The following is a 21,421-nucleotide window of genomic DNA, read 5'->3' on the forward strand; positions in this document are numbered from 1 at the left end:
AGCCTTTAATGCGGATAATAAGCTACAGCTTTCGCACGCGTCAGGAGTGGGGGGGGGGGGGGGGGGGCGGGGTGGGGGGGGCGAGGGGGTCTGTCTGCAGGCTCGTACTCTTAATGTAAGACTCATCCATGGCGGGGAGGGGGGGCATAATGAGAGATTAGAAGTGTATTGTCAGTCTGGTGTAACACATGCGACTTTTGTTACGTTATGTCATGATTTTTGCCTATAAAGATCCTTGTTTTGAACTTTTGTTGATTTTGAGGGTGTGTGCCAGGAGATGGGGTGCACCAACTGTATTTGGATGTTGAAAAGGGTGCACTGCTTCAAAAATTGTTACATGGAGGGTGCGCAGTGTGAATGAGGCTACAACAACTCTGCCAGGAAGTTGAACAGAGTTTGGAAGATAACTACTAAACATTGTTTCGAGGTTGCGTGCGGGGGAGAGGGGGTGCGCCAACTGTTTGTAAGGGTGGACAAGGGGGTGCGCCAACTCTCAGGATGTTATAGGGGATTCACAAAATACACTTTTGAGGGTCTGTGTAAATGGTAGATGAGAGGTGTTGCATCAAAATTATTGCGATGGTGTGCAGGGGGAGTTGGGTGCACCAACTCTTGTCAAGATTTTTTTTTTTTTGCACAACAATGTGTGTGGATAGATAGGAAAGGAGGTGCGCCCACGCTTTCAGCATGTGGAAAGGGGTGTGAGAAGTTGAATGGTGTTTATAAAAGACTGAGAAGTGGTGCGCCAAATATTTGCAAAGGTGTGCGGAGACAAGGGGGTGCACCAACTCTTGTCGTGATTTTTTTTTTTTTGCACAATAATGTGTGGTGAGAGATAGGGAAAGAGGTGCACCAACTTTGTCAGGATGTTAAAGGGGATTCACTAAAGACACTTTTGAGGGTCTGTGTAAATGGTAGATGCGAGGTGGTGCACCAAATGTTTGCAAGGGTGTGCAGGGAGAGTTGGGTGCACCAACTCTTTACAAGATTTTTTTTTTTTTTGCACAACAATGTGTGTGGATAGATAGGAAAGGAGGTGCGCCCACGCTTTCAGCATGTGGAAAGGGGTGTGAGAAGTTGAATGGTGTTTATAAAAGACTGAGAAGTGGTGCGCCAAATATTTGCAAAGGTGTGCGGAGACAAGGGGGTGCACCAACTCTTGTCGTGATTTTTTTTTTTTTGCACAATAATGTGTGGTGAGAGATAGGGAAAGAGGTGCACCAACTTTGTCAGGATGTTAAAGGGGATTCACAAAAGACACTTTTGAGGGTCTGTGTAAATGGTAGATGCGAGGTGGTGCACCAAATGTTTGCAAGGGTGTGCAGGGAGAGTTGGGTATGCCAACTCTATAAGAAGTTGAACGGTGTTTATAGAAGACTGAGAAGTGGTGCGCCAAATGTATGCAAGGGTGTGCGGAGACAAGGGGGTGCACCAACTCTTGTCGTGATTTTTTTTTTGCACAATAATGTGTGGTGAGAGATAGGGAAAGAGGTGCACCAACTTTGTCAGGATGTTAAAGGGGATTCACTAAAGACACTTTTGAGGGTCTGTGTAAATGGTAGATGCGAGGTGGTGCACCAAATGTTTGCAAGGGTGTGCAGGGAGAGTTGGGTGCACCAACTCTTTACAAGATTTTTTTTTTTTTTGCACAACAATGTGTGTGGATAGATAGGAAAGGAGGTGCGCCCACGCTTTCAGCATGTGGAAAGGGGTGTGAGAAGTTGAATGGTGTTTATAAAAGACTGAGAAGTGGTGCGCCAAATATTTGCAAAGGTGTGCGGAGACAAGGGGGTGCACCAACTCTTGTCGTGATTTTTTTTTTTTTGCACAATAATGTGTGGTGAGAGATAGGGAAAGAGGTGCACCAACTTTGTCAGGATGTTAAAGGGGATTCACAAAATACACTTTTGAGGGTCTGTGTAAATGGTAGATGCGAGGTGGTGCACCAAATGTTTGCAAGGGTGTGCAGGGAGAGTTGGGTATGCCAACTCTATAAGAAGTTGAACGGTGTTTATAGAAGACTGAGAAGTGGTGCGCCAAATGTATGCAAGGGTGTGCGGAGACAAGGGGGTGCACCAACTCTTGTCGTGATTTTTTTTTTGCACAATAATGTGTGGTGAGAGATAGGGAAAGAGGTGCACCAACTTTGTCAGGATGTTAAAGGGGATTCACAAAAGACACTTTTGAGGGTCTGTGTAAATGGTAGATGCGAGGTGGTGCACCAAATGTTTGCAAGGGTGTGTGGAGACAAGGGGGGTGCACCAACTCTTGTCAAGATTTATTTTATTTTTTTTGCACAACAATGTGTGTGGATAGATAGGAAAGGAGGTGCGCCCACGCTTTCAGCATGTGGAAAGGGGTGTGAGAAGTTGAATGGTGTTTATAAAAGACTGAGAAGTGGTGCGCCAAATATTTGCAAAGGTGTGCGGAGACAAGGGGGTGCACCAACTCTTGTCGTGATTTTTTTTTTTTTGCACAATAATGTGTGGTGAGAGATAGGGAAAGAGGTGCACCAACTTTGTCAGGATGTTAAAGGGGATTCACAAAAGACACTTTTGAGGGTCTGTGTAAATGGTAGATGAGAGGTGGTGCACCAAATGTTTGCAAGGGTGTGCAGGGAGAGTTGGGTGCGCCAACTCTTGTCAAGATATTTTATTTTTTTGCACAACAATGTGTGTGGATAGATAGGAAAGGAGGTGCGCCCACGCTTTCAGCATGTGGAAAGGGGTGTGCATCTTGGAAAGAGTGATGTATGGAATGTCATTGAATTCAACTTAAGGAATCAGCTGCTTTTTTTTTTCCGTGGTTTTAACGTGCTTGTGCGTAAAACTCTCCTGAACAGGAAACCCGCGTTCTTTCCTTGCGTGCGTGTGCGTGTGCGTGCGCGAGCGTGCGTGTGCGTGCGTGCCAGAGAGGGAGAGGAATACCCGGCTGCTTCCAGCAGCCTTATAATAGCGAGCTCAACAGCCTCGGACCTGTTGCCCGCCTGCCTCGCTGCTCCTCCCAAATCAGCGCGCAGCTGCCTGCTCCTCACAGCCGAGCCTCGCGTCTCCTTTTCCGGCCACCTGCACTGGACGTTCCCGTGCCTCCCCCCCCCCGGTTGTGATGCTTCCCCACTCGGGTGATGCCCAATCCGACCGGAGATAAAAAAGCGCGTGCGGGGAACTTGCGTGAAGATTCTAGAAAAAAGTGGGTTCAGGATGTCTTTTTTGCTTCTGCTCGTGCTGTCGGCGTGGAGCTGCTGCGCGCGTTTCGGGTTTTGCGCCTTGCTGCGGTCCGAGGACGATTTGACGCACGCGGCGGCGGCGGCGCGAGATCGCCAGCGTCTGTCCCAGGACACGGTGACGGAGCACATGCACATGCTGTACGACAAGTACAACAAGGCGGGATTCGCTTTCAAGGACGGGAACACGGTTCGCAGCTTCAAGGCGCACTGGGGTACGTAAGAGCGCGAGCTTCATTTTTGACGCACGCGCGCCATGATAATTGTTTTACGGGATGCGCAAATGCTCGAAACGTTGACTTTTCCTGAAACGTGCATGAAGTCCTAAGAAATGGACGTGAATCCACCTGTTGCATCTCGTTGCCTTCAGCACAACTGTCGAGCCAAGCAAACCTTCATCAAAGATTTTCATGTTATTTCAACCTGCAAAACATTCAATCAAATTTTTCTGCTTAAAAAATTACTTCAATTCGATTTCATCTTTTTGTTCCGATATTGCGTTTTGTGAAAGTCCAAGACAGTAGAGAAAGCTCATTTTGCTTTTGTGGGCATTTGCTGCCCCCTGTTGAACGTTAGGAGACACGCACCCGCCGGCCACTTCATTAGGGACAGCTGCTTCTCTAACTTCCGATTAAGTGTCCTCTTAAAGTTAACACGAGTGTAAGTTTGTCTTGTTTACTGACAATTAAGAAATCGATTTCCAATAATTCATAACGCAGAGTCATTATTAGTATAGTCATAATCTTGTCTTGATTTTGTAACGTTCTATTTTTATTGGGGTTGTAAAATGGTAGATGGGTAGAAATGTAGGTATGAGGTCGGTCCTAAAATTGCTTGCCAGATAAGAAGGTAGAAATAGTTGGTCAGTACTCTGTGAACGGGCAGTAGGTCGGTCGTCGTCCAGGAGCACAACATTTTTGAAGTCGAACCCGCTTGTGCGTCTGTCCTGGTCCTGTCGTCCCTTTATCAGCTGGTTTTGTTCTTTCAGGCGCGATCAACAAGAAGCAGCTTCAGATCTTCAACCTGACGTCGCTCACCAAGTCCGAGGACGTCCTCTCTGCCACGCTGCACTACTACATCGGGGACCTCCACAACGGCAGCAGGCCCTGCTCCGGAACCCAAGGCTGCGTCCTGCGCGGCCCGCGCAGGCACAGCCACATCCACGCCGTCATCTGGAGCTTCGCCCCCGAGGTGGACCGGATGAGGACTCTGGGCCAATTCCGCGTCAACGTGTCCACGCACTACCGGGACTTCATCTCTTGGCAGTGGAAGGACGTCACCCGGGTGGTCAACCAGGCCAAGGCGCACCACCAGCTCCTCATCGGCATCGAGGTGGCCTCGCGGGGACCCCGGCCCTGGAAGGAGCTCCTGGCGGACCGCTCCCCTTACATCCTGGTGTACGCCAACGACTCGGCCATCTCCGAGCCCGAGAGCGTCGTGGCCACCCTCAGGAGGAACCCGTCAACGGGGGGGCCCAAGCCGGGGCAACCTGGGCAGAATGCGACGGAGCAGCCGCCGCCGAGGAGGAGCTCGTCCAGGCCCAAACGCTCCGTCAACGTCCTGCTGCCCCTGCAGAACAACGAGCTCCCTGGCCCGGAGTATCCCTACGAGACCACCGGTTGGGACGAGTCCAGTCCCTACGAGCCCTTCCAGAGCAAGCAAGCCCGCCGGCCGCCGCGGAAAAAGAGCCGCAAGAACCCGAGGCACAAAATGCCTCTGCTGCAGTTTGACGAGCGCACCATCAAGAAGGCCCGCAAGAAGCAGTGGAACGAGCCCCGCAATTGCGCGCGGCGCTACCTGAAGGTGGACTTCGCCGACATCGGCTGGAGCGAGTGGATTATTTCGCCAAAGTCTTTTGACGCCTTCTACTGTGCCGGATCCTGCCAGTTCCCCATGGCCAAGGTGCGCCTCTCTGCCGGTCCCCTTCGTCGGGATCGTTCCGGATCTACCGTCCCTTCTCGCGTCTGTTATTGCTGCGCGCGACGCAGCGGCACACGTCGACTTGTTGGGTGACGGTCTCGGTCCATCGGTCAGTCGGTGTCTAGAGAGGTCCAAAAGGCGGGGTAGGAGTCTTGGTAGATCCAAAAGTTGCTCTAACCCTTGTTTGGTAGGTTGGTAGGTGTAGGTACGTAGTTGAGTAGCTTAGTCGGTAGTTAGGTTCGACGGCTAATGATGCTGCGGGTCCCGCTTGCTCCTCACGCCGCTGCTGGTACGCCTCGTTGGGTCCAGTCTGCATTATTGTGGAGATTGGATTTATTTAACGATGTCTTTTTTTTAAGAGCTGCCACACACCGAGCGATTCGGCTGAACTGAACGGAAACGAGACAAATACCGTCGTGCGTCTGCCAACTTTCTGCAGCGGGAAAACTGCAAGTCCGTCCCGGCGTTCTTATCGGGAAGCGACGCTCCGTGTGTGGCGGCTGTGACGAATTTTCCAACGACAGAAACATACGTGACAATAACGAGAGGGACGTAAACGTTCGCCGTGTCCAGAGTAGCTCGATAGTTTTCTGTTTGGGTCGGTAGGTGGTTAGCAGGTTAGTCTAAAGGTCGTAACAACCGTTGTTAAAATCCTACCGTTACCTTACGTCGTAATGCTCGTGGATACGTGGATTGCGTTGCTGATGTCACATGATGGCGGCGGGGTCGATTTGATAGGCAGGCAGGTGGGAAGCTTGCTAGGTAGTTCACGAGGAAGGTAGTTTGTCCAGTCAAGACAGTCAGGTACGGAGTTATGTGGGTTGGTAAAAGTTGCACCAACTAACCTTCAGGGGACAACGTCACGATGCTACGTAGCTACATGCATGTCACACATTTGATCAGAAATGTTTGGATTTTTGTACGTCGTACTAAAAAAAAAACAATATATTCATGCTGCCATATTGGACCGTTTCCACCCGTGCTGTGCAGGAGCGCACACAAAAAAATTCAATCGCAGATCAACATGAGTTGATGCTTTCGCTGATCCGGTAGCACGTAGCATCATGCTAACAGTAACAGCCTTCCTTATAGCCAATGTGGCTCAAATTATGCAAACAGCAAAGATGCTATCAACATAGTCGAAAATGTCATGTTTCTATTTAAGGTGCGTCAAAAAAAACACAAACTTGCTTCCGATCTGATAAGAAGGCAAACATTCGAAACGTGGCCGGAATGCGCACCACTTAATTCACTCCTTGTTGGCATTCCCGGCCTTTTGTAGTGCGCACTAATTATTCCCAGGAGTGGCCTGAGGCGTCGCACTCCTCCTCGCCTGCAGGGGTTGCTGTTTCAAAGAGTGGACACACCCCCCTTGAAAGTGCGGGAAAAGACGCCGAGATTCACTTGCAGCATTCTGCAACATTGATCGGAATAGCGGCGGTGCAAAAGAAAATAAATTCTAAATGTGTGAACGGTGTGTAATAACGGCACCAATTTTCAGCAGATTCCAACGCAGTCCACAACAAACTGTGCGGCACGGGCAGGACAAGTGTGCTATTACTTGTCTCAGTCCGAGCACCCCCCACTAACACCCACGCACACCCTAAAAAAATGATATAGTTCAGTCTTTTGGAATCTGTGCACCCCCCTTCGATAGATTGCAGAGTTGGCACACCCCTTGTTCCCTAAACACACCTTTTAAAAAAAGTTTAGATGTCAAACCTTTGAACCCCCTGAAACATCCCAACAGAGTTTTTGCACCCCTTCTTCCTTGCACATCCTTAAAAAAAAAAAGACGATTAATCTGCTCAAAATGTAACATCTCAACAGAGTTGGCGTACTCTTTCTTGACCACACAAAACTCACTAAAACAAAGTTTTGTACTGTAGTCTGAACCAAAAACCAAACTTTTGAAGCTGCGCACCCCCTTCAACGTCCTGAAAGAATTGCCGCACCACTTCTCCCTGGCATCAAGTGGCATTTCTTCGTATTAATTTAAGTTAAAAGTTAAGCTACTAGTACCCTTGTATTTTTTACGTGAACCACACCATCATTCCACTTTTAATCTTACGCACCCCCTGAAGGGCATTCGCACCATTCCAGTGCGGAAGTCCCTGCATTCGAGGCTGTATTTCAATTATTTTCAGACAGGTCTTATAGTGAAAACAATGTATTTTATTGAGTTGTGACAAAGAACAAAATGCGCGTATGAAATTTCTTGTCACTAAAGTTGTTGTTGGGGGGTGCGTTTTGCTTGCAGGCGCTGAAGCCCTCCAACCACGCCACCATCCAGAGCATCGTGCGGGCGGTGGGCGTGGTGCCCGGCATCCCGGAGCCGTGCTGCGTCCCGGAGAAGATGTCCTCCCTCAGCATCCTCTTCTTTGACGAGGACAAAAACGTGGTGCTCAAGGTCTACCCCAACATGACGGTGGATTCGTGCGCATGCCGATAGTTCCCTTGGCGCACCCCCCTTTTTTTTTTTTGGAAGCAAGTCCAGAAAAGATGCTTTGCTCTTCTGTTTTTTGAAATCGCTCACATCGACACAGGACCCGACTGACTGGGCACTGGAAGGGGGTGCACAATGTAGTTCCAGATGATGGGGGGTGCGACGGCAGGAAGTTGTGATCCTCAATGAAGGTGGTCACATGAAGGAGGAACACTGAAGGATAAATCCCTTTGACGGGGCGCACCTCTTCTCATCAGCCATGACAGCTTTTATCCAAACCTTTGAAAATATGCACCTCCTTCCATCTTCAACGTTACAAGCCACACACACCCTTTTCTATTCCTAAACGTATTCACCACAATGGACAGAGTTGGCGCACCACCTTAAAAGACACCTGGTCTGCCGTGCACCCCTTCCTAAAAAAACAAACTCAAAGCAAATTCAAAGGCATTGCGTTTAATCATGCAAGCATGTTCGAATGGAATTAAAATGACGATGTTTCCATGCGCACCTCCGGGGGTGCGCGTACCACAGTTAACCCTCTGTTGCTGTGCATTTCCACGACGTAACTTTAGTGTATAACTTTATTGATTCCAAAAGGTGAGTCGATGCCGCTAAGGGGGTGCGCCTCGCCATATCAGCTATGTCAGCCTTTCCCCAAAGTCACAAATTCATTTCTATCCCTAAGCTTTTGAAACAACGCACCCCTTTCAGCCACAGAGTTGGCACACCCCCTAAAAAAATATTGAAGTTATCAGGTTTGACGTGATCAAAAGGAAATAAACCATTTTTCCATGATTGTTAACTTCTAAAGCCACGCACCCCCTTTAAAAAAGGTCAAAACAAAGTCAATTTGTGGAGGTGCGCGCACACCTCAATTTTCCTCATATCCGGATCGACTGTTAATTGTTACATATCTTAATTGCGCAACTTCAACCGAACGTGTGGTTCTGAGGTGGTAGTGGTGTTTTTTTGTTTTGTTTTTAATCAAAACAAAACATCCTCAGGTTGTATTGAAAGCTGAAGAAGCAAAACGAGTATTTATGCAGACCAAACCTTTCCCACCGTGTACATGTTGGTGTATATACTGCAGCTGACCACTGTTTGTTGACAAGTGCCTTTTGTTTCCAAATCTTGGGAAACTTTGTAATAAAAAGATATTGTGGAATTTATTCTTAAAAAATATAGAAATATATTTCAAATAATTTTGATACTTCAGAGACATTTATTTTGTGTCAATAGATGGTTTGGGGTTTTTTTGGGGGTGGGGGGTACCTTTTATACATTTTGTACTTTTTTGTTAGCGATGCATGCGAGCTTTTGTTTTCTTTTTTTGTAAATGTTAGAAAAGGCGTGTACAATAAGCTTGCTTCAGTATATTTGTATATGGAAATGTCTTGAAACTATTTATTTTTGTTCTATCTGGTGGAGGGGGCGTGGCCTATGAAAGAGGGAGGCGGGGTCTTCACGCGTCACGGACATTTGACCCATGACCTCTCAACACGGGCAGCGCCGCCAACTCCCAACGAAATTAAAGGATGCAAAAGACCACACTTTCAAATCCTTGTGTGTGTGCGTGCGTGTGCGCGTGTTCGTGGGGAAACTGGTCCCCCCAAAAATTAAGAAAAAATGTCATTTTTTTTACGGAAAAAAAAAAAAAAGAAAGAAAAAAAAAATGTCATTTGTTTTGTGTGCTTTTTATTTTTTTATCAAAAATTTATTTTATCAAAGATTTACTATTAGTCGTTTTGCTCAAAAATCGGAGGAAAAAGTTGTATCGATTGTGGGAAAAAAAAAGTCATTTATCCGCAAAAAGCAAAATAAACCTTTTTTTTTGCTTTAAACTTTTGGCCAAGGAAGGTGAGGACGACCGTCGGCGCTCAGAAGTCGGCGTCCCATCCCGAAAGCTCGTCGGGGGGAATTTTGTCATCGGGAGGATAAACGTCAAAGTGGCTGTGATCCAGAGGACCCGACACCTGAAACACATCAAGCCGAGGTCAGCTCGCCCTTAATTGGCCCACGCTTGTCTCGTTATCGACGTCGCTAACTTGACTACTTTGTCGCTACGTGTACTTCTTTAATTTTAGTTACTTCCATATTGGGTGTCAGCAAGCCCATTCCGAGTGTTTTTAAAGGGCAGTACGAGCGCACCTGCCACACTTTCAAGTGCCTCGGATGCGTCTCAAAAGTTCAGCTGTTTGTTTTTTCCAGAGCGGAATCCAGAAAGTTTGTGCTTACACGGGCTTCTCGTACAAAATTCTTTCCACCTTGTGAGCACTTCAAGTACAGTTGGAAAAGTCCTGACAAGTTTTTAAAAAACGGAGACAGCAAACTTACGTGTCTTTTGAGGGGCGACGCCAGGGTCCGAGCCTTTAGCCCCGCCCAGTCGAAACCGTTAAACCACCTGCACACAAGCTTACTTTCATCAGGATGACTAATAACAAATAAAAAATCGTCTCCTAATATCACTTTTTTTTATCATGTTGTTCTCTCAAAATATATGGTACTTTACTTTTTCTTTAAAAAAAAATAAAAATAACATTCATCTTGTAATGTTACTGTTTTTACCACGTATCTCTTTTTTCTTTTAATATTATAAAATAAAAAAATAAAACACATTAAAATTGTCAATTACAATTTTCATCAAAAGTTCTAGTAAAAATGTGATTTGTTTTTTGTAAATAAAAAGAGAAACACTAGTTTCATCTTGTAATCATTAAAAAAATCATTACTTTTTCTTAAAAAAACCCTCAAAACCTATTTTCTTCAAAAAGAAAATCTGAAATGTGATTTTACGTTTTTTCTCTAACAAAAATACCACTAAATTGTAAATTACAATTTTCATTAAAAAAAAAAAAGTATACAAATATATTACTTTTTCTATTCAAAACACTTAAATCTCATAACATTTTTTAATCACAATTTTTTTAATTAGGTATTAATTTTTCTGAATTTTTTTGGGGGGAAACTCACTTTAATCCTGAAAACTAAAATTGTTCTAAAAAAAATGTAGTAATGCAATTTTTATCACATTTCTGATTGAAAATAAATAAATAAATAATACTCCCCACCCAAAAAACACTTAAATCTTGCAAAAAATACACATTTCATCCCCTCTAAAAAAAAAAATTTTTTTTTTTACTCATAAAAATGTCACAAAGTGATACTACTTTTTTTTAACTCTAATCTTGTAAATGACCATTTACATTTCTTAAAATATTTTAATATTACAACTTTAGTCTCGCAGCATTCGAATTTTGACTTTTTTTTTTCTTCAACCGAATGTGATTCGTGCGTGTGCGACCTGTGCTTGTTGATGTCCCCGATGCCGCCTTTCATGTTTCCCAGCCGCTGTGCGGGATTCCCCCTGAGGACGAACGAGCAAGAAAAGGACAAGCGGCTGACTGGTTGGCGTGCGTGTGCGTGTGTGCGTGTGCGCGTGCACGTGCGCGTGTGTTGTTGTCGTGGTTGTGGCGTGTCGCGGGGGACCTGCACAGCCTGCGTATGAAGTCCTCAGGCCGCTTGGCGATCTTCTTGGGGAAGTCCATGTTGTCGACGCCCTTCAGGATGACGGTGTACGTGGCCATCTGGTCACTTCCTGCGAAGGGGGGGCTGGCGGCGCAGAGCACAAACTCAATTTTTGGGGGTTTGCTTGGCGGGGCGTTTGGAGGTGCGCACCTCACCTGCCCGTCAGAAGCTCAAACACCAGGATGCCCAGGGACCAAAAATCCACACTGAGACTATGGCCCTTGTTGAGGATGATCTCCGGGGCCACGTACTCGGGGGTCCCGCAGAAGGTCCACGTCTTCTGACCCCCGCGCATCTTCTTAGCAAAGCCGAAGTCCACCTAGAGAGACGTGCTAGTATTAGGCTCCGCAGTCTCCGCTAGGCTGTATTTCGCCTTCTGTCTCCCCCCGTTAACTGTTACTGGTTACTCATTAGTCCAGAGTTCCTGTTCCTTACTGCTGAATGCTGCTCCACAGTCTCCACTTGGCTGCACTTTGCCCTCACTTTCTTTTGGGATAACAATGTGTCTTGGGGTCTACTAATGGCAACGCATGCTAACATTAGCTTATCATGTGGCTGTACTTTGGCTTTCGATGCTTCTCCACAGTCTCCACTTGGCTGCACTTTGCCCTCACTTTCTTTTGGGATAACAATGTGTCTTGGGGTCTACTAATGGCAACGCATGCTAACATTAGCTTATCATGTGGCTGTACTTTGGCTTTCGATGCTTCTCCACAGTCTCCACTTGGCTGCACTTTGCCCTCACTTTCTTTTGGGATAACAATGTGTCTTGGGGTCTACTAATGGCAACGCATGCTAACATTAGCTTATCATGTGGCTGTACTTTGGCTTTCGATGCTTCTCCACAGTCTCCACTTGGCTGCACTTTGCCCTCACTTTCTTTTGGGATAACAATGTGTCTTGGGGTCTACTAATGGCAACGCATGCTAACATTAGCTTATCATGTGGCTGTACTTTGGCTTTCGATGCTTCTCCACAGTCTCCACTTGGCTGCACTTTGCCCTCACTTTCTTTTGGGATAACAATGTGTCTTGGGGTCTACTGATGGCAACGCATGCTAACATTAGCTTATCATGTGGCTGTACTTTGGCTTTCGATGCTTCTCCACAGTCTCCACTTGGCTGCACTTTGCCCTCACTCTCCACTTGGATAACAATGTGTCTCCTTAACCACTCTTAACATGAATGTTTCTTAGGCTGTGGCTGTGCCTTAGCTCTGGATGCCATTCCACCCTCTCGACTTTGCCCGCAGTCTCCTCTCGGATCCAATCTGTGCAGTCCACTCACCAGCTTGACGTAGCCTTCACAGTCCAGCATGAGGTTCTCCGGCTTAAGGTCCCGGTAGAGGACTGACCTGCGGTGCAGGTACTCTAAGGCCTCGGTGACGCAGCCCACGCAGAACTTGGAGGTGGTCTCGTTGAAGCTCCCCCTGAAGAGGGTCCCAGTGGAGACCGACTGGGTCAAAGGGCCAACAAAGACCATCTATCTGCGAGCCTACCTGTCTCTGAGAAGACTCCAGACTTCCCCTCCAAGACACGCCTCCAGCAGCATGTAGACGTATTTGTCATCTCGGAAGGTTCGGAACAGTCTGGAGCAGAAGAATCACAAAGTCAAAGTCTGCCGGCTCGCGAGATGACGCTAGAAGTTGGCGGCGACACCGAGGACGGCGGCGTCCTTGGTTGACATTGGCGACTTTTTACTGGTTGAATGTTGTTATCTTTGCCTTGTGTTTTGAATGTGTTCATATGTGCGTTGGCAATAACAACAAAAATCCACATCTTTTGCCCATTTTTAAAAAAGCTCATATGTACCGATTAACTGTTCAAATAAAATAACCAATGAAAAATAAAAATAATAAATATAATAATAATAAATAAATAAATAAATGAACTAAATACAATAAATTGAAGCTGTCGATCAAGGCACCAATGTAGTGTCAATTAAAATGGACCACATGTCCATCTGGCTCCTGAATTTTGCCAGTGCAAATATTGGCAAGTGCGAAAATTGCGACGCGATCCCGACCGGACAACGAAGGGCGAGCTGGCTTCGGCGAGGATGCGGCGCTCCGAGTGGATGTGCTCCTCCTGCCGGTTGTCCACCACGTGCTTCTTCTTGATCACCTTCAGCGCAAAGGTCACGTCCTCGCCCTTGACCTTCACCTGACGCATGACCAAAGACAACTTTTACTATCGTTGACATTCTAGAAAAAATACACAATTTTTTTTTTTATTGTTCAAAGAAGAAAGAAATTTAAAAAAAACTCTGAATATTAGCATGTTTTGGCTGGAATTTTTTTTCCCTTTAAATTTTTCTTTTGGAATTAAAAACAAAATCTTGCTTTTTTTCTCGGAATTTAATCTTTGTATATTTTTTTAATTCTTGAAAAAACATATTTAAAATTGCCCAAAAAGTCACTGAAAAATATATGATATTGGAAAAATATCACTACCTTTTTTATTTATTTAAGTACAACTTTAATCTTATTGTTGCCATATTGTCCTAAACCGGCTTTAATCTTGTAAGATTACTATTTTATTATTTTTCATAAATAAATAAAAAATACTTATTTTCTCTCCAAAAATCCGCCTGTCGCTAACGAAAAATTCCAAATGGGTGCGCTCGTTGCGTGTGGTTGTACCAGTTCCACTCGGCCGAATCCGCCGACGCCGAGCGTGGCCACGACGTCCATGTGGTCGAGCGGTCTGGACGGCGAGAAGGCGGCTGCCATTTCCTTCAGACGTAGAACGTCGGGGTGCAGCGTCTGACTGGGGCGCCGCCACGACAACTTCCTGCGCGGGACGGCAGCCGTGTTGAGCTAACGCGGCCGCGGCGACAAACAAGCGCGCGAGAGATCGAGCGAGCGCCGTACCTGGCGTGTCGCTTCACGTCGTCCTGGTCCAGCGTGGCCACGTAGTCTTGGAGGGACTTCTGGAGCTCGTTGAAGGTTCCCACCGTCTGATTGAAAGTCCTGGAACCACCGCCAACATTATGCTCGCTAACTAGCATGCTAACTAGCATGCTAACTAGCAGTCGCTACGATAAATCGAAGTATTACTTTTTTAGCACCTTCATTTGTTGAAGATAACCTTGAAACCCTCATTTGAAACCGTAACTCTTAAATTGAACCCTAATTTAAAACCCCAATTTGAAACCCTAGCCCTAATTAAAAACCCGAGGTATAAAACCGTGAGTTGAAACCTTAATACTGTCTTGAAACTCAAAACCTAATTTAAAAGCCATGTTTAAAACACTAGTTTGAAACCCTAAAACAGGATTTGAAACACTAACTGTCTAGCCCTGGTTTGAAAACGAATTCAAACCCTTAACACTGGATTGAAAACGTAGCTTGAAACCCAGATGTGAAACTTAACCCTAATTTAAAGCCCCACCCCCAAAAAATGGTAATATAGAAACTCTAACTTTATTTTGAAACCCCAACATGGTTTGAAAGCCAAATTTGAAACCCCAACCCGAGCTCCAAAACCAAAGCTCAGCCCTGGTTACTTGAAACCCTCGTTTCAAACCATAACGTTATGTCTCGACCCCAATTTGGAACCCGACCACTGAACACGTCATGCACTTTGACTCACTGTCTGTCCATGAGGAGGCACTCAACTCCGTCGTCGTCGGCAACGATGTTAGCGGACCGGACGTCGTCGCTAAAGCAAACGATAGCATTAGTATTAGCATTCGTGATTAGCATGTGGGAGCTAACGGCTACCTGATGAGCGCCTTCTCCCCGAAGTAGTCGCCCTTTTTCAGCGTGTTGATGACCCGAGGACTCTTGTGGTCCTCCGTGGTCTGGGTGACCTTCACCTGCGGGGGTGAAAAGAAGCTTTTAGCCACGATTGGGCGTTTACGGGAAATCGGCGGCAGCGGCAGTCGATGCCTTACCTTCCCTTGAGCAATGATGTAGAAGGTGCTGCCCTGCTCGCCCTCGCGGATCACGTAGTCGCCCTTGTTGTAGTATTCCTGACGGGAAGGCGAAGGGAAGGAATCGAGACTAAAACAAACACCGACAACCCTACTTTGAAACCTTAATCCAAGTCTGAGACCCTAAACCTAAATTGAAACGTAAAAAATGGCTTGAAACCCGAACTTGAAACTACAAGCTTGTTTGAAACCCTCACCCTTGTTTCACGCACCAACCTCGGCCACAAATTGAAACCCTAGAAAAAAATGTAACCTGAATTTGAAACCCTAATCCAGGTTTGAAACCCTCATTTGAAAATCGACTCACTGTTTGAAAGCCGAACCTTGTCTTGAAGCCAGACTTTGAAACCCCGAAACCAAGCTTGACATTTTTACTTGAAACCTTACCCGATTGTTTGAAACCCTAACCCTTATATGAAAGTTGCGTTTAGAACCCCAACCCTTGTCTTGAAACCTTCATTTGGGATTTTACCCCTTGTTTGACACACTAACCCCAATTTAAAACCTGAACACTGATTTGAATATCTTAACCCAGTTGGAAAACCTCATTTGGAACCCTAACCCTTGTAAACCCATTTTGGGATTCTAATTCTGGTTTCTGTTCCGTTAGCAGGTGAGATTTCTTCATTGGTGCCGCATTAGAACCTTACCACCTCCAGGCAGTCCACGATCTTGCTGAGCTTGTCGTCAGGCAGATCAGCCAGAAGTGACACACTGATGGGGAAGAAAACACACACACACAAAATGTCAAACTAAATTCAATCCACATCTGATTCCGATTTGGCCACATTGTATCTGTAACCTGTAATGACTCAAATCCAGGCTTTCGATCTTTAAAACTTTAAAAAAAAAGAAAGAAAAATATTTGATTTCTTCAGGCAAGCTTGAAACCCTCACTTAAGACCACGACCGTGGACTAAAAACCGAACCCTGGAATCAATCAAATTGTTTGAAAGCCTAACCCTGGCTTGGAATCCTAGTTAGAAAATTTAACTCAGCCTTGAAACCTTAAAGATGGTTTTCAACCCTCGATTAAAACTTGAATTTGTTTGAAACCCTAATACAGACTTGAAACCCTGACTTGAAACCCCAAACAGGCTTGAATCCCTCACTTAAATCCTACTTTGAATCCCGTAACTCTGGCAGATGTGACACATACAACCGCAAAGATATCAAAGTTTGATCCAGATCTGATCCAGATTTAGCTGCAGTGTGAACGTCCAACTGAACACCTGATAACGACTCGAAAATAGAAACCCTGTTTCCAAATCCTAATTTCAATCCATAAAACCCGACTGCAACCAAGATGAATCCAGATCTGATCCAGATTTAGCGGCAGTGTGAACGTCCAACTGAATACCTGATAACGACCCTAAAATAGAAACCCTGTTTCCAAATCCTAATTTTAAACCATAAAACCCGACTGCAACCAAGATGAATCCAGATCTGATCCAGATTTAGCTGCAGTGTAAACGTCCAACTGAACACCTGATAACGACCCGAAAATAGAAACCCTGTTTCCAAATCCTAATTTCAATCCATAAAACCCGACTGCAACCAAGATGAATCCAGATCTGATCCAGATTTAGCGGCAGTGTGAACGTCCAACTGAATACCTGATAACGACCCTAAAATAGAAACCCTGTTTCCAAATCCTCATTTTAAACCATAAAACCCGACTGCAACCAAATTGAATCCAGATCTGATCCAGATAGCATTGTAGCATGTAAAAGACAATTGAACACCTGGTTACAACCCTAAACGTAGCAAGCTAACTAGCATGCATAAAACCCTCATTTCAACCCATAAAACCCGACTGCAACTAAGATGAATCCAGATCTGATCCCGATTTAGCGGCAGTGTGAACGCAATGTACGGAAACTCGTGCGTCACATTTTGTCATTTTTCATACCGAGGTGGACGTTTTTTTGCACGAACCAACCTGCGCAGGAAGTGTCGGTGCTGGTGATGGCGCGTCTCGGCCGTTCTCCTCATGATGTTCTGGAACGCCTCGCGGTCCAGGGCCCACGTGCGCACTTTGTCCACGGCTGCCGTGGAAACAAAGGCGGTAAACAAACAAAACACTTTTTGGGGAACAAAGAACAACGATCTCGATTTTCTGTATCTGCTTTTAATTGAGACCTTTTTAGACTTTTGAAAGTCAACAGTTTTTTTTGAATAAAGGACAATTTTAAATCCTTATTCAGTAGTCTGATTTTAAATGGAAAGACTTTTTGTGAATACAAAAAAACGGTATATTTGAAACTTTTGTGGGAAAAAAACAGTTGTGAATAAAAAAATTTGATTTGGATTCGAACCCTGATTGGCTGTGAGGAAAATCTTGTGCAAGTGGTTTTGGAAGAAAAAAATGATGACAAAGGATTTTGACAGGGACCATACGTCTAACTTTGATTTGAATTCATCCTTACTGTTTGCTAGCATCTTGTGCTAACCGCTAACGATCCCACGAGCTTGTCACTTGGAAGGATGCGAATTTTACAGACACGACACTCAGCCGCTTTTTGGCAGATTTTTGTGTGGACAGACTTGACTTTGTACTTCTTATTCGGAATGAGGATCTGAACGGACGTCGCCCGCTAGCAAGTTAGCGTTCGCGCAAAGGGAGCTTGAAAGCGCGCTTACCTCGCACGGAGGCCGTGCGCAAGCAGTTGTAGAGGATGGCCAGCTCGCCGAACGCCGTCCACGCCGCCATCGATGACACCAGCGTGTCCTGCTGAAACACGTCCAACTTTCCATCTGCGAGTGTGAGGGAGAGAGAGAGAGAGAGAGAGAGAGAGCGACAATGAACTATTGCATTACACACACATTACATTACACATCATAATCATGCTTTTATATAACAGGTGTGCGTGCGTGTCTTTTTGTTACAAAATTTCGGGATTTCACAGCGTTGTGGGGCCCACCCGTCCATGTGTGCCCCACAAGTTTAGACCTCTTTTTTTAGTTCAGAGTTTGGGTTTGAATTGGGTTAGGGTTGAGGTTAGGGTAAGGAATAGGGATAAGCAATCATTTTTCATGGTTGGGGTTTAGGGGGAGGGGCTAGAAAATGCATTATGTCATTGAGATGGCCCCACAAAGATAGTAAAACAAACGTGTGTGTGTGTGTCAACATCTCTTGTCAGGAACAGGCACTTTCAGAAAGTTGTCTGCCAGGAATAAGAACTTTGGGGTATAGTTACTTGTAAGGAATGAGAACTTTTAGAAAGTCACCTGTCAGGAACAAGAACGTTGACAGAAAGCGTCTGTCAGGAACAGGGTTTCTGCTGAAGGTACCCTAACTTTTGGGCACGGTCAGGAACAAGAACGTTGACAGAAAGCGTCTGTCAGGAACAGGGTTTCTGCTGAAGTTACCCTAACTTTTGGGCACGGTCAGGAACAAGAACGGAGTGTTACCTGCCAGGATGAAGAGGTGGTTGCCAGCTTCTCCCTGCTGGACCACGTAATCCCCCTGCTGGTACCTGCGCAGGTACATGCACGCCACCATGTCCCTGAGCTGCTGCGGCTCCAAACGCTTCAGGTACTGGTTCCTGTTCAGGGCCTCCACCAGCTGCTTCTTCACACTGCCACGCACACACACGGAAAGAAAACGTGTGCAACAAACAAACACGGAGGAGTGAGTTGGATGTCGTTGGCGACTGATTGGTCGCCCACGTCGCTGTGACTCAACGTTTCTTTGGCGCTGGAGAAAAGATTTTGGTCGGCTGTGAAAACACGCACGCACGCACGCAACCCACGACCACGAAATTTTTTTAATAATAATTCAAATTAAAAAGTCATCACAGCCGTGGTGGGAGGAAGGCGTCACTTCCTGCGTGACGTCACTTCCTGCGTGATAACGCAACCTGCGTTCACGTGCAGGTGCGCCGCCATCTTGGGCATGTTGTCCGTTAGAAACCACAATTTGGGAAAAGCTCTTTTCAGGAACAAGAACATTACTAAAATCACCATCAGGAACACGGACTTTGAGATTATTCTCTTGCAGGAATAGGTACGGGATTTCCATCATCTGTCTGGAACAAGAACTTTGCTAAATCCACCTGACTGCAAAGTCAACTGTCAGGAATAAGAACGCTGATAAAAGTCACCAGTTAGGAACTATGGCTGTCCCTCACAGGAACAAGAACTTCACAGAATGTCACTTCTCAGGAAGAAGAAATTTGTCAAACTCAATTGGCAGGAACAAGAAATCTCGAAAAATCAGCTGGCAGGAATGAGCTAGTTGGGGAAGTTGTGTGTCACAAACAACAACTTTATTGAAGTCCCCTGCCAGGAACAAGAACTTTGCAAAAACCACCTGTCCAGAACAGGGACGCTGGGGAAGTCATGTGTCAGGAAAATGTCCTAAAGTCTGGAGCAAAGGATGCTATAAACATAACCTGCATGGAACAAGGACTTACTAATGCCTACTGTCAGGAGCAAGATTGTTGCAGAACTATTTATCAGGAACAAGAACTGCGGTAAAGTCACTTGTCAGGAACAAGGACTTTGCGAAGGTTTAGTGTTTGGAAAAATGATTCTGCTCAAATCTCCCGTCTGTAACAAGAACTTCTGTAAAGTGTTGATGAACGCGTCTCACCTGGACTCTTTGGGTACTTGGGCCTTGTCAAAGGAGAACGTTGGCAGGTGGCTGCAGTCGTAGGTTCGGGATGTCGGTTCCGCAGACACACCCGCTTTGGCGCCCTTCCTCTTATTGAGCGTCTCTTTGCTGTGGACCCCCAGGACACCAACGGCTGTCCGGTCCTCATTCCCGTTCTTGACCTCATCCTGTTGCTTTTTGCGCAGCTCCTGGCCGAGGTGCGACAGAGCCTGTTCCTGCGCAGCGAGCTTCTCCTGCAGACTTTTGAGCAGCTGCTCTCGGGCGTCCAGTTCCTGGTCCTTCCTGCGCACCTCCTGCTCCAGCTGTTCCACGCGCGCCCTCAGGGGGTCCGGCGAGGGCCGCTTGTGGCGCTTGCCTTTGGCCGAGCCGTTGCCCATCCTTGAAGAGCAGGAACAGGAACGTCGGGATCGGAGAAAGCCGTCTGTCATTCATAATTCACAAGGCAGCAAGTGTTCGGTTACGCAATCAATCAGGACTTGCAAACGCACACACAGACAAGATACTCACACGGAAAGATGTCCGCTGAAAATGACATCACGGGTGCCGGACGGGCTCAGCTTGCCATCGTCACATGACCCTAATCAACAGGTGAGCCGTGATTGGCCGTTTTCTGTGCCCTGAGCAACTGTGATGTCATCTTCGGGGGACGGCAAACGATCACACACAGATGGACAAATTGTCACACACACAATCACACAATCAGACACACACAAAGACACCCCAACAACACTCACTGATATACACATTTTCACACATCCTGACACACACACACAGACACACAATAAAACACACAAAAATACACGCACACTTACAGTGACAAAATAAAAGACACAGACTTATACACGCACAGATGCGCGCGCGCGCACACCCCATTTGCACAGAGACGGACACGCACGCACGCAGACTTACACAAAACTTGCACACGCCTACACACAGACCGACACACGCGTACACAATTGGGAATTCCACAGACACAATAAGAGTGTTTGTTGTTCCTGCCAAGTGATTCCCGCTCAGTATGCACGTGAGCCTCCGCCATCTGATGACGTCACGCCTGCAATTTATGTACACGACGTCGCTAAAATGACGTGACGGCAACCGGAAGCCGCGTCCTTACCTGCCGAGTGACGAGATCCGAGTTCGAGTCCCGGCCGCTACAAGCCGGTGCGCCCCTTCCACCGCCGTACGCCTCTTTCCTCTCTCTCTCTCTCTCTCTCTCTCTCTCTCTCTCCTCTTCTACTCCGCTCGCGCATGCTCACTGCGTGCGCGCGCGCCCCCGCGCATGCCTGGCTGTTCACGTGCGTTGAGAAGCAGAACGTCCAGGAACAATAACAGAACTTTTTATCAGTATTTCGGATTTGAGGCGCTCGCGACAATTGCGTCGTGTTGATCCATTTTTGTGCGCGTGTGCCCGGCAGACATTCCCTGGCTGAGGCCACCAAAAGCTGGCAGGTGTCCAAATGTGAGGAGCTGATCGATACTTGCCTGCCTGATCGGTGGCAGGCCAGCAAGGCGAATGTCGAGCAACTTGGATTTGCTCGCATCGCTTGTCGGAACTGTGAGAAGTTCGTGAACGTTGAAGAGTTGAAGAACGACCAACGAATGTTGGGGGGGAAGTCATCGGTTGATTGAAGTCACGTGCCCGGAACAAGAACAAGCATGTAGCTTGTTTGCTACATGTTAGCGCGGGTCAGCAGGCTAAATGTCAGTTTAACGTTAAACTGACATTTTAGCCTGCTGACACCAAATAT

General features: G+C 46.5%; 2 protein-coding genes across 2 annotated transcripts; one reads left to right on the forward strand and one right to left on the reverse strand.

The window, feature by feature from the left end:
* The first annotated feature begins 498 nt into the window (after positions 1-498).
* bmp3 (bone morphogenetic protein 3) lies at positions 499-9,137 on the forward strand. Its single transcript, XM_086075561.1, has 3 exons — positions 499-3,438; positions 4,212-5,125; positions 7,404-9,137. Exons 1-3 carry the CDS (start codon positions 3,201-3,203, stop codon positions 7,593-7,595), a joined length of 1,344 nt encoding a protein of 447 aa, XP_085931687.1. The 5' UTR covers positions 499-3,200; the 3' UTR covers positions 7,596-9,137.
* prkg2 (protein kinase cGMP-dependent 2) lies at positions 7,313-21,080 on the reverse strand. Its single transcript, XM_086075560.1, has 19 exons — positions 20,788-21,080; positions 19,650-20,091; positions 18,467-18,633; positions 17,696-17,809; positions 16,995-17,100; positions 15,703-15,766; positions 15,014-15,091; positions 14,841-14,935; positions 14,710-14,778; positions 13,989-14,087; positions 13,758-13,908; positions 13,142-13,278; positions 12,615-12,704; positions 12,404-12,545; positions 11,273-11,436; positions 11,079-11,201; positions 10,894-10,956; positions 9,927-9,993; positions 7,313-9,565 (listed from the first exon to the last, which is right to left on the reverse strand). The coding sequence occupies exons 2-19, from the start codon at positions 20,045-20,047 to the stop codon at positions 9,470-9,472; spliced, it is 2,223 nt and encodes a 740-aa protein (XP_085931686.1). The 5' UTR covers positions 20,048-20,091; positions 20,788-21,080; the 3' UTR covers positions 7,313-9,469.
* Positions 21,081-21,421: the final 341 nt, after the last annotated feature.

The sequence above is a fragment of the Leptonotus elevatus genome, chromosome 5 (genome assembly GCF_054856555.1).
Source record: "Leptonotus elevatus isolate MCC_2025b chromosome 5, RoL_Lele_1.0, whole genome shotgun sequence".
NCBI lineage: Eukaryota > Metazoa > Chordata > Actinopteri > Syngnathiformes > Syngnathidae > Leptonotus > Leptonotus elevatus.

Bases quoted from the DNA above. Each gene is read 5' to 3' on its own strand.
- prkg2 (XM_086075560.1), bottom strand. From the start codon at position 20,047: ATGGGCAACGGCTCGGCCAAAGGCAAGCGCCACAAGCGGCCCTCGCCG. The intron at 12,546-12,614 runs GTAGGCTCGCAG...GACCCTCTTCAG, and splicing joins TGGAGTCTTCTCAGAGACAG to GGGGAGCTTCAACGAGACCA. The intron at 11,202-11,272 runs GTGAGGTGCGCA...CTGCGCCGCCAG, and splicing joins TTTGAGCTTCTGACGGGCAG to CCCCCCCTTCGCAGGAAGTG.
- bmp3 (XM_086075561.1), top strand. From the start codon at position 3,201: ATGTCTTTTTTGCTTCTGCTCGTGCTGTCGGCGTGGAGCTGCTGCGCG. The intron at 3,439-4,211 runs GTACGTAAGAGC...TTGTTCTTTCAG, and splicing joins CAGCTTCAAGGCGCACTGGG to GCGCGATCAACAAGAAGCAG. The intron at 5,126-7,403 runs GTGCGCCTCTCT...TTTTGCTTGCAG, and splicing joins GCCAGTTCCCCATGGCCAAG to GCGCTGAAGCCCTCCAACCA.